This window comes from Haemaphysalis longicornis, unplaced genomic scaffold (assembly GCF_048455015.1).
Source record: "Haemaphysalis longicornis isolate Haplotype H1 unplaced genomic scaffold, Haemaphysalis longicornis Haplotype H1 scaffold_4, whole genome shotgun sequence".
NCBI classification, from domain to species: domain Eukaryota; kingdom Metazoa; phylum Arthropoda; class Arachnida; order Ixodida; family Ixodidae; genus Haemaphysalis; species Haemaphysalis longicornis.
Window position 1 is genome coordinate 99,770,867 of NW_027526361.1, and position 12,500 is coordinate 99,783,366.

The 12,500-nt window shown below is 49.6% G+C and overlaps 1 protein-coding gene across 1 annotated transcript in view; it reads left to right on the forward strand.

Annotated features, from left to right (window-relative positions):
- Positions 1–12,500, forward strand: part of LOC144179161 (synaptic vesicle glycoprotein 2C-like) — a 283,464-nt gene that overhangs the window by 213,430 nt on the left and 57,534 nt on the right. Inside the window, exon 3 of the mRNA XM_077707402.1 lies at positions 11,344–11,658. Coding sequence (XP_077563528.1) covers positions 11,497–11,658 — 162 coding nt within the window. The 5' untranslated portion in view covers positions 11,344–11,496. The remainder of the gene's footprint in view (positions 1–11,343; positions 11,659–12,500) is intronic.

Sequence of the window (12,500 nt, forward strand, 5' to 3'; positions counted from 1 at the left end):
GCCAGTACACTTTTGCCGAAGCGACCCGCCAGCAGGACGTCGCTCACCAGGTACGCCCACAAGACAGCCGCCGACCCGCAAATCATGCTCAGCTGCAGATTTCGCTGCACATTTCTCTTTCGTGTTTGACTGATTCCTATGACAGGGGAATCAACCACAGTTTTTTTATCTTTAATGCTCTTATAAAATATGATCTACCTTAACTGGCCCCCGCTGATTTAAGGGAACTCCTGTGTTCTTCAACTGTGCTACTTCTCCCTTGCCTCCTTCGCCCTCTCCTCTTTGGCCGCATGGCCTTCCCTGCATTAATAAAGGACAGCAACAATTTAATGTTTGAGCATTTTTTTTGCGGATTCAGTGAGGAGACCCTTCTTCCCATCCGTAACTCTTGATGTTCTTCATGCGATTAATGGAAAACGCTAGAGCCCTCATAATTTGATACCACACCTCCACACTTACCCTATAATTACGTCGCTTAAAACACTTTTATGTCTCATAGTGATAGGGGCTTCAAAGGTGTTCGTTATGCAGCGTTGTAGAGTGAGGGATACACGGAGTCCTATGGAGGTATTTACTAAATGGCCCCTAGGGCCTGCCTAGCACGTCATCATACAGCGTATACGACGCCTAAATGTCTGTTTCGCGATGCACGTGTGCGCAGTAGTGAAGCCAACCTTTAGAGTGATCTGTCTGTAGCAGAGCTGCGTGAACGTTATTTCACAATGGGCATTTGGGAGTTTCTGTAAATCCTTTTTTTACGGAGAAGCTGTAGATGTTCCTGTTCACACACATTCAATGCGAGGATAAGTCGGCGCATACCGGAAGTTTTTCGCACCCAAGAGCTACTGTTTTGTGTTTCCTTTTCGACGTGGTCCTGGAGTGACACTTTGGCCGGTGTTTATATCCTGTCCCGCTTGAGGGGCTCCCGGAGCCACATAATTCTTGGTGTCTTTTGTCAAAGCACGCGCACATCACAGGTGGCCGGTTTATGCGTGCACGGGTGTGGGATAGAGGAAGAGGGTGAGGGCGTTTACGCGCAGCTACGCTTTATGCCCGAATCGATGACACGACAGTTGTGCTGGCGGGAAATTTAAACGCGGACGTCTCACGGCCCGATGCGATCTGACTGCGGTTGGTGTGCTACACAAACAGCAAGATACCTTTACGAGAAAGAGAAACGGACTGCCCTATGTTTGCCCGCTAGAAAGAAACCCTAGACTTCCAAATCTTATTCAGCTAATTAGCTAGGAAGTATGGTCCATCGCGATGTACATGCAAACGCTTTTTATTTCGTGAACTCCTTGGACTGCACACAACTCCGCTGGCTGTCCGTCTTCACAGTGTGGAAGAGCACTGAATTGTTTTTCTAACTCAATGCCACACTTGACGAATTCGGATCGCGTTCATTCCCCCCTTTCGGCGACGGCATCGTAAGGAGTCATTGGAGAGACAGACACCTGGCAATATCACGGCCGGTGTACCCTCCGCGATTGCGCTGATCGCTCGGAGCGCGCGCGCTTATTGGGAAACGCTCCGTCGCCGCTCTCGCCCGCCGACCGCGGGCCGCTGGACGTCATCGTGGACGCGAACGCCGTCGGTCCAGAACCATTAAAGGAGCCGCGCGACGACTTCGATCGTTCGCCGGCGGGTCGTGCCGGTGTGGCCTATAACTGGGTGGAGGGGACGGGAATTCGATCCATTGCCTCGTTCTAGCGGCATGAACGTAACAGATGACCGTCCGCTCCCGACACGTACGCCCTCTTTCTGCGCGCTTTCTTATTTATTTTTCCCCTGACAGAGATTGGACGTCATAGCCATTAAAGACACCGGCCGGGACCTTATCGCTGACTCTCGGCGTCTTATTAAGCGCGTATTTGTATTCGTGCTGGTTTTATAGTCTCAGGCAACCCGCTCCCCTCGTTTTTTATGTGATCTTTATTTGTATCCAGGTAGGTAATGGCAATTTTATATAGAACGTGGCTACATTGATATACGATAAGTGTGTAGAGGCGTAGCCATTGCGATTGTATGCGTAGCATATGAATGAGTACACACTCGTGTCGATCGAAGTTTTGCTTTTAAGGCCTCAAGCACCCTGACGTGCAGCACCTTATACGACAACCCGTTCAACCATCGTCATCGTGAGAAAGAGGCGTGCATGATTTTTCTGCCTAGTTTTTCCCGTCCATGCAAATTCCAACAGCTTCGACCATGTCGCAGTGGCGCATTCAGATAGACGTCAGCTTCATAACGCGAGCGACCCAGGTTCGATTGCGACCACGGGAAGCGTTCTTTTAATTCCTCCACTTCACACACGATCACCGTCATCGTCGGAGGAAGGTGGCTTTCCTGCGGCGCGTTTTGTGGTGCGCACGGACGCCATCATTGAGACGTAGAAAGCTCCGCCTTAAAAACCGCCTCGTGAACGTAAGCTGAAACCGAACCGGTTTCGATTCAAAACTGAGGCGAACCCTGTGAACCAAGGCAAAGCGCAATAATGCAGCCTTTCGTCACACGACGTACGAGGAACGCTAAAACGCCCTACGCCATCTAAACGGCCCACTCAGTGAAGAGCAGCGTTGTTGCCATTATGTCGCAGAAATATTCACAGTCACGGCTGATTCTAGCATTCTTTGCGATAAACAGTGAACAGCTGTGTCTTTGAGAAGTTGAATGTTAGCGAACCGCACGCTTTTAAATAGCGTACTTCCCAGGAATGTTCAGCTTTAACGTACTGCATATCTACGAAGGCGCCCAGAGTTACGGCGAATTTTTCTAGCGAAGCTTCCTAAGCCGCACTGACGGCGTCGAAAAGCGGGAACGCACTGCAAAAAAAAGCCAACTTTCCACTATGGGTTTCACAAAACGATGATGAGGACAAGCGAAGGCGCATCAAGTGCCGTCTTGCGGCATCTTTAAATTGCAATGTGGGTCGACAGAAAAGTGGGGTGCGTAATGATTGCATGCTTCTGCACAAATAGATCACAGCACGATCCATGCCAAGCGAGAGCTGAGACACCTTTTCTAGAAAAGGGTATCGGTATCTTGGGCCCACGTTGGTAACGCACGACGGATGCTGCAACGTTCGCCTTCACATTACCAGTTATCCCCCAATCGGGAGGGAGCCACTGGAGTGGTATATGATCATGTCCCTGTAGAGCTTGAAGTTGCACGGCATGCACATCCAGCACAAGTCGGTCTTTCGGAAGCGATGCTAAACATTGCCGTGAAGTCCAAGAGCCTGACAAGATGTCCCACACTTGCGGAGGCTGCTTGGTGATGTAGGCAATAGCCAGTCGCAAAGCGGCGAGTTCGGTAGCCGCATATGATGTTCTGTGACTGCGCATACCACTGATCGTGCGCAAGGTGAAGGTATCCACACCCCGACAGTGGGTGATGAGGATGACACCTACCACCCGGGTAGTGCCACCAACTTTTGTGTGAGGGGTTAAGCAACCTCGTTTACATCTGTAGAAATCATGCCCTTAGACTAAATATTCTTTTTTTAACTCGCTTTGGGCACCAGACGGGAGAGCGGCATAATGTGCATAATTCTGAGCACGAGTAACTCTTTGCAACCGCATAATTTCCTGCCTTAAAAAAGCTCTTCCGCAGCATTTATGTACACATCTTTCTTTGTACAATGGCTTGAAATAATACTTGTGCGTATGCAATGAGAGTGGAACAAAGTAAATCTCAGGGTCACGACAACCGAACTGTTCTGACACGCTGAAGCTCTTGCGACTCCGATTCGAGACGGTGGAGAATAAATTAGTCCAGCATTCCAGAGTCTCCCAGCACGACGTATGCATACCGAAGTGTGCGCCAGACTTTTCAGCCGACGAAAATTCGGCATGAATAATGTCATACAACTTTTATCTCCAGCAGAAAAAGAGCACGCTCGCACAGGGTACATTAAATGGAAAACTGCTGCACCAGCTGCGAAGTAATTGGCTTCATGCAGCCGTGTAGGCGCAAGCTTTCCGCTTCAAGAGGGCCCCAATCTTTTTCTTTTTTTTTTTTGTAATACCTTCTTCCCATTCGCGTAATGCTCCTTAATTTTTAATGGTATTACCTTTTCGGGGCTCCCAGAAAGTGCTGCGATGTGGTTTTACAACTAAAGCACAAAGAGTGTTTGTTCTTTCTTTACCTTTGTCCCTGTGTTCATGTTCGCTACTGCGATGAATTCCCTGGTTTTACAAGTCTCTCCGGCAGATTTTCTGTCGCACTCAAGCTTTTATTTTAGAGGGATTCTGAAGACGACGTACTACAGTTTTGCTCCATTCGAAACTTCGCTCGTCGTAATAATAATTTAGCCAATTTTAACGTGAAATCCGGTCAAATGACCTCCATAATGAAGAAAATCGAGGAAAAGGTGGCGAATCACCATCTATTTTCCCGCGCTTTCCTTGGGACGCCCCACTTTTGGGCGATTAGCTGATCAGTATAAGAAGCAGCCAAAGACTAAACAAGTATTCCGGACTCTCAGTTGCAAAAGGACGTGGAATGGGACTAGTTGGTGATGTTTCATATTGAATTGAGCGACGTATGCAAAGACAAATAGGACGCTAACGGGACTGGGACGGGGCGCAAACTCGTGCGCCCCTGGCATCAGTAGATAGAGACCCCACGGCGTTCGGAATAAACCGGCCTTGCTACGTGGTCTGGTCGTCTCTCTCTTTCAACGCCTCCGTGGCATGCGCTCTACAAAGCTAACCAGTAGACGGCGCTAGGTGTAAAAGGAAGTACCCGGGGCTGCACTGAGTTGGAAACGCAGTGTAGCTTACACCAACGTATTTAGTCGAGAGAAAAAATGTAGAGCGGTATGAGCTGCCCAATGAAATAGACTGTTGTTGCATTCATAGTGGCCCGAGAGATTTCTCTCTGCGGTAAGCGACACTGCGGCACATGTCTGACCTGGGAAGCGACTATGGACGGCATAGTCAGCACACGTCTGTGCGCTACACGAAGACGATCACTTGGCGGGTCGAGAGTGCCTCAGAGCGAGATGAAATGGAAATGCTTCGGGCCCATTTCTATTTGTCCTTTCTTCTGTTTTATATCTTGTTGTTCGTTCCCCGAGGCCTTACTGCGCGAACATGGCCCCAACAAATGTTTCATTCAAACTCATCTTTGGCTCGTTTTACGTCGTCCTCTTAGGCGGCCTAGCAATAGGGCTACGAATTTTCGGTGTAAATAATTTGCTGATTTCCTTGATTTTGGTATTATGAACATTTTCCGCGATCTGACGGTACTGATGGCAAACGATGCTGCAACCGATGTTTCTGCAAACTTATTTTCGGCTAACGCGCTGAATTAGTAATTATTAATCTCACTGTCGGAATAATAAAACTTCGGCTAAAAGCAGGGGCAGGCGTCCCACTTGCAATCAGAACACATTTTATTTTAAAAAGGCTAAAAATAATATACGACTAGCTGCTAGAGGCCCCTCTCGTGGCGAACTATGCCGACTCACGGCTGGGACATGTCGCCAAGAGACGTTCCAATGTCGCCTCAGTGGGAGACGCTGTACAAAAAGGAAGTGTGTCCTGGAGGACTTGCGTCGTCCAAGACGCCCTAGTCGCCCGGCTCAAAGCTGCGCCCACGCGAATTTTCGTGTGGCAGCGCGTTCAACCCTATAGGGAGGACCGACCCTTGCGGAGGAAGAAGGACACGCGTGGGGCACCGGAAAGATTCCTTGTGAAAGAGGACAGTGTCAGTTCTGGCGAAACGTAGTAACGGCGGTGGTTGCGCGTCGCTGTCAGGAAATGTCACCTCGCAACAATCTGACACCTTTATAGAGCTCGACAAATTTGCGAAAAAGAGGAAGGGTGGGAGGACAGGGGGTCATGCACTTTAATCAAACGGTAGCCGGAAGACGCCAGACCAACGGCTTATAAGCTTGCATAAACATTGATTTACTAGCCAATGAATTATTGGCGGTGCATGTGGTTTTCCGCCATCTGCTACAGCACGCTGTTGATGATGTGGCCTACATGAGTTCCTCTCGTTTGGTAGTAGACGCACTGCGCCCCATACGTGTGTGACCGCGGTCCTGGGCAAAGCACCAACTAGGAGTCGGTCACTGTGTACTGCGGGCGCAGTGCTGGACGTAAAATAGGCGCGAATTTAAAACACTAAATAAATGGTTTTAATATCCCACAAATCATGTGCGCGCTAGCGGTTGGAATGGCGCTACAACTTCGGGGGCAACGCAATGAAGTTCGATGCTTTCAAGAAAAGCTAACAACACTGTATAAAGAAAGCGCCCTGAATTACTTGCACGGACGTAGCTTGTCGCCAGAACGAAAAGCCCAGCGAATGTACGCTTCGGCCGCCTAGAATTGCCTCAGGCAACAACAAGCCCCCCATTAAAAACGCCAATTCCAAAGCTGTTGTAAAACCAGTATTAAAAAGTTCGACTAGGTTGCCGTTTTATATCTTGTTAACTCGCGGGAACTGAAGTAACAAAGCTTCCAAAACGGGTCTGTAGGCAAGTTTTGACTCAAAGCGTCCAGCAATGGCATCCAATCTAAAAGCCTTCCCCCGGTATGAAGCAAGTATTTACTCTTCGTACCATTGCCATCAAATTTATGCATGTTCCCGTTTTCTTACTTATTCTCTACGTTGTTGCTGTGCACAGAAGTGAAAAGAAAAATGTCAATATAAAGAAATAACCCAAAGTTAATAATAGGAGAGGAACGAGAAAAAAAAACAGAGCTTGAAGCACCGGCTGGTGTGCAAATAAAGCCGAAAATATCCGGGGAGCAAACAATCACCAACCAGCGTCTCGCGAGCCCCAGGACCGACAGTGGTCAGGCGAGCACTCGAAAATCCGGCGGCCTTTAAAAAATGGAAGAAAAGAAAAGGGGCTGGCAGAAATGTAGGGCCTTGCGGGAGCACACCATTCATTTCATCCCCCACCGCGCATATACACGGGAGCGCAATTTTACGACTTCCACCACCGCGGCCACACACTTCTTGTATGCGCGTCTGCGTGCGTGTATGCGTGCGTGTATGCGTGTGCGGGTGTATATGCAGAGGTTGGCGCCGCCCTTATCCCTCGCTGTAAGTATACGCCCCAGCTTTTCCTCCCCAGACCACCACCGCAGGGGAGCATTTTTACGACTCGCCTATGTGAGTAGTCTCCCCATAGAGGCGCGTATGCCGTGAGAGTAAACCACTTTGCCTAGGAAGACGGCCTTTCAGCGCCCCGAGCGTAGAACCGTGTTTACGTGGCGCAGCTTTGGGTCGACCTGCGCGTATATGCATTGCCGCTACGCATTGCCGTATACGGTAGAAATTTGCCGTTTTGGACCAGCTTTAACTGCATTTCAGACTTTATAGTTTTTCGTTGTGCGAAAAACAACTAGCGCCATCTATGGGCATTCCATAACAGCGAGCGTGAAGACGAAGTATGCTTAGGCAACGCACTTCCTTTCCAAGACTACCAGCCGCGGTGGCTCAGTGGCTAAGGCGTTGGGCTGCTGAACCGAAGGACGTCGGTTCAATCCCGGCCGCGGTGGCTGCTTTTCTGATGGAGGAGAAAAACGAGAACGCCCGTGTGTTCGAGATTTGAGCGCCCGTTAAGATATCCGGGTATTCAAAACTATTTTGGAGGAACCGTCCACTACGGCACGCCTCACAGCCCAGGAGCAGCTTCGGCGCATTAAACACCAAAAATTTGAAATTTGATTTCCTTTCAAAAATAAAAACGCGTTCGTTCTTGTAGAGCAATGTCAAATCTCGGAAAGCAGTAGACGGCGTAAATCCTGCCTGTTTTATTTTTCTACATAATCCTCAAACGACTATTTCAAGCTAATCCGAAAGTTCATTCCTCAAGCCACTAATGAGTCTACAGTATTTATCTACCGCATTTTCGCGTTTGTAAGCCCCACCCCTTCCCAATTCTAAGCACCCTCCCCTACTTTCAAAAAAAAAAAATTGGAAAAAAGCCCAATACTCCCACCTCCCCTCGCGGGAACCCCTGTGTAGATGCGACGCATAGGGGGTTCCGTTGTTGTTTCCGTTAGGCTGTTTCTCCCATCGCGTGAAACGTGCCGTGAACCCCCTGCCGCGGCTATGACGCAACGTGGCGCGGCTATGACGCAACACAATCCAACACAATCCACTTTAATCAAATCCAATCCAAATCCAATCCAATCCAAGCCAATCCAATCCAAGCCAAGCCAAGCCAAGCCAAACCAAACCAATCCAATCCAATCCAATCCAATCCAATCCAATGCCCCTCGCGATAGAGTGTTCGCTATCGGAGAGGATAGGGGGTGAGCGGCGGAGAGCGCAGCTCGCGCGGCGAGGAGAATGGGGGAGGGGTGTGGACGGACAACGACAACGCCGTATGGAGGGACAAGGCAAGTGAATGAGATGCCATCGCATCTAAAAGTTTGCGTGTGAATCTAAGCACCCTCTTTTCTGCGCGGAAGCGCGCGTTGTCCAGGCTGCCAACCGCGCTTGTTAGCTCTGTTATTAGCGAGAGCTGTCGGGAGGGGCGCAGACTCTGGCTTTTTGTGCACGGCCAGGCCAGACTGGAGGCATGCACTCTATCCCGCTGAGGCTAGCCACGCTGTGTTTCGCGTTGCTGCATTCCAACACGACGGGAAAGCTACAGAAAGCGTCGCCGTCGACCCTAAAGGTGGATATCAGACGCGTGCAAGCGGGTCCGAGTTGAAGTTGTGGCCAAGTTCTTTAAGAAATTTTAGATTACAAATTACTACGGCGGAACAGAACACGACCTGCTCTGGGAAAATTGAGGGCAGCGGCTCAAGCCTTGTGACACACTCGAGTTGTAGTTAGAGTGGTTGAGTATCATGGTGAATTCGCTGTCCGTTCGTACCTTTTTTAAATTTTGTCGTCATCCCTTGCGCCTGTCTCGTCTGAGAGAGAGAGAAAATGACATTTATTGAAAATTTCCGGCGGGGAGGCGGGTCAGGCCACGCAGGGCTTCGCCACCCCCTGTCTATGTACTAAGCAGACCCCGAAGCTATGCCTGGGCACCGGTTCAGGCTACTCGGCGAGTCCCCTCCAGAAGGAGGGTCTTCTTTTCGCCTTTGCCGGGCCAGAGCAGCCTCGAGCCGCTGGACTGCCAGCAGTTTCCGCTCGTATTCGGGCGAGCTCACGAGTCCTATAATGTCCGGTGGTAGCTCAATATCGCAGCGAAAAGTATGTGTTGTGTGCGTGTGTGTGTGTGTTTGTGGGCGGAGGGAGGAGGAGGGGGGTCATTTTATATTTTATTCTTATCTAAGCAATCAACCCCCTCCCTTTGGGCATCGCTATCATGGAAAAGGTGGGTGCTTAGAATCGAGTAAATTGGCATGTTTTAAAAATATGCACACCGCTAAAGCATGAAATGTTTGTTTTTATGTAGCTTTTGAACTTGCCGAAGCCGAGCTTCAGACGCTGCACTCCATTTGTTTCTGTTCAAACAATCACCAGATCGGCTCGTTTTTTTTTTCTAAGTGGGGGAAGAGGGGGGGGATGTTTATTCAGTTTAAATGGGACGCATTGTGGTCATCAGTTTTGCTTCCTTCTTTTCGTACCGCTTCATTTGGCGACCAGAATAGCAGCTGCCGTCTAGCGACATCTTCTGGCAGGTAATCAGAGGCAGAAAAAACTGTTCATGCAAACTAGAGCACAGTTAAGGCTAGAGCGGATTGAACTAGGGTAAAAAAAACCTGAAACTACGTACGCGAACAGTTTAAACGGATGCTGATGTTCGCAAGTATTGTGGCCTCTTCATTCATTCTTCCGATTTGTATTGCGAATGTTTTGAATTCCCCGAAACGGAAAGCACTCGACCAGCGCTTGCGCCGTCTGGTATTTTCTGTCCAAGGGGATTCTGTTCTTTATACAAAGGGTAAACTCGAGCGATATATCTACAGCATTCAATTTCTCCTATTTACCAGAAGCGTGCTTTGCCACTATAACAGTCTATACGCGGGAAAGTATCCTTTCCAGGCATAGGGCAAGAAAAAGTACGTGCTAAAGATACGCAAGTTTCTTCGTTGAAATCGTTAAATCGTTAACGGCATTCTGACGAACCCAACAATCTTCAGCTACGCGTGTGCGCTGTGCCGCGTCTTTTCACTTGCAGTCCGTAGTTATTCTTTCCCCAATGCCACACGATAAAATGTAGGCCTTCTTGCTAACGCCGGCGCCTGAAATCACAATGAGTACCATGGGGCCATTTGCATGAATGCGACAGTAGCGCATCGCGTTCACTCACTAACTCATGCAATGCGTTGAGAAGGCAAATAATACAGACGCAGCAGACGTCGGCAGGCTAGAATGGCTGGCGCATCACGTTAGCACGTCGGTCAACCCACTAAGCGGAAGGCACATGGGAACCGGAGCGCGCGGGTATTGGGCTGACTGGAAGCGACAGTTTATGCGGAAACGCTGGCGCAACGTACTAACCAGATTTGGTAGGAAATGCGACGCGATAGTGCCGCATGTAGATTTGTCGTTGCCTTCAGTCAAACATTGTACAACATACTTTAACTATCCATTTGTTATCTGTTTTCTCTGTTGGTCTGGGTTTTTTTTTTTCTTATTAGTTTCGTAGTTAATTTTTTCATGTGTGTATTCCCATTTGGTACTAAACATTGTACTACACCTTGTTGTTTCTCTCCCCGCCCACATAATAAGTGCTTTAGAAACCTCTTGAGAATGAAAAGAATGAGGTGAAATGAAACTAAGCAGCGAATTTTTGTACACTGTGCGGATGCAAGAAGGCCGAACTGTCGAAAAAAAAGTTAACTGCAGGCTCCTACTCTCAAGAGTGCCACGTCACAGTTCGTACGGCACTCAAGTGCAATAAACGCATTTACACACGTCCGTCTGCGAACGCAGCCACATCCTCCAACAAACCCCTACTGCGACAATTGTTCTTCTAGAAAAAAAAATTGAACATATTTTACTAAAAGATGCGGCCTGCATGACACCGAAATCGTACTTCGCGCTTTTTCCAGGACATTGAGCGCCTAGAACGAGGACCAGTAACTCTAAGCGTTGTCCTGGGACCGTGGACTTGTCCCCCGAAGCCAAGATCTGGAAGTTTGCTCCCCGATTTGGATGACTCCTAATTCAAAATTGGTATTTCTGTGACGCAAGCTAACAAATAAGTAGTCCGCCATCACGCGACAAGCCCACGCTAGTTTCTTTTTTTACGTTCTAGGGCCTTCTTTCAATGCACCGATAACCGTCAGCAGAGAAGAATGCGGGTGATTGTAAACGCCGGGAAAGCATTCTGCTTTTTTCGGTAAAGACCCTTCTCTCCGTCTCTGTCCCATCATTGAGCATCTTCTTTCCTCTTTCACAACGCAGGTTTGATGAAACAGCCCGTCGGCGCTTCACCAGCAGCAGCAGCGGTATCCTCCCCCTGCTCTTACGCTTCCTGGGCCGCACCCCGGTGCCGTCGCTAGGCCGGAGAGGGGGCTGAGGCGGCCCCCCGGGCGGGGCACCCTGGTTGCGGCCGCCATGAAGCGGGACGAGGACTCCGAGTCCGCGTCCCTGGTGGGCCGAGAGAACCCCGGCTCGTACACCGAGGACGCCCGGCCAACGCCGCACGTCCGGGAGACGGACTACGTGGACACCGACGTGCCGCTCCTCTCCCAGTTCCACGAGGACGCCATCGCCCAGGTGCGCTTTCTTTTAACACGCACAACCGTTTAAGCTGTTAGTTCCGCCGGATAATGTTACCGGAAAACTTAGCCCAGCCGACCGCACGTCATGGTGCGCCTCGTGGGGAGCGCTCGGCGTCGGCCAGCTCGACCTTCGAGAACACTCTGCCCAGCGTTCGTGGCAGCGTTCGTGGGGTGATCTGTCGTGTGCTCATCTACTCGCCTGTTATTGGCGTGCGTTCGCGCCTGAAGGGGGAGGGGGGCACAGACGCCGAGTTTACGCTACAGGCGCTTCGTTTGCAAGGCCGTTTGTCGAGGGTTATAGCGCGTGCTTGCGAAGTCCACTTTGGGAGAGATGTGAAAGACTGCTGACGAAACGATCCCGGCCCGCCAGTCATGGAGAGCTTTCAGCGGCAAGTTCAAAAACCCATGTGAGCCGCAAAAACCGGTTCTCTGATGAAGGAAGAGAGGTAGCCATCTCTGCTGTTTCTCCAGCCTTGCACAACTAGGGCAAGCCACGCCAATTTCTTTTTTTGGTCACTCAGCTTAGCCTCAATCCTATAAGCTCCGTGTGTTTTCTTTGAAGGCAATCAACGTATTCTCTCAAAATTTAGAGCGAATATTTTTGAACTCGTGTTTTGAAGGGTTACTCATTAAAATTACGTTCAGCCTAAACACCAGATCAATAAAGCTTCTAAAAGACCTCCATGGTCTCATCATGTGGTCTTCACGTGTCCTGATCACGAATATTTTGCTTGCAACCTTTCACGAGTGTGTGCAACCACCAGGTATTCCGCATTCTATGTAACACGCAACACTAAATTGAACGCCGGGAATGTGTTGAGAGATGTCGACCGCCGC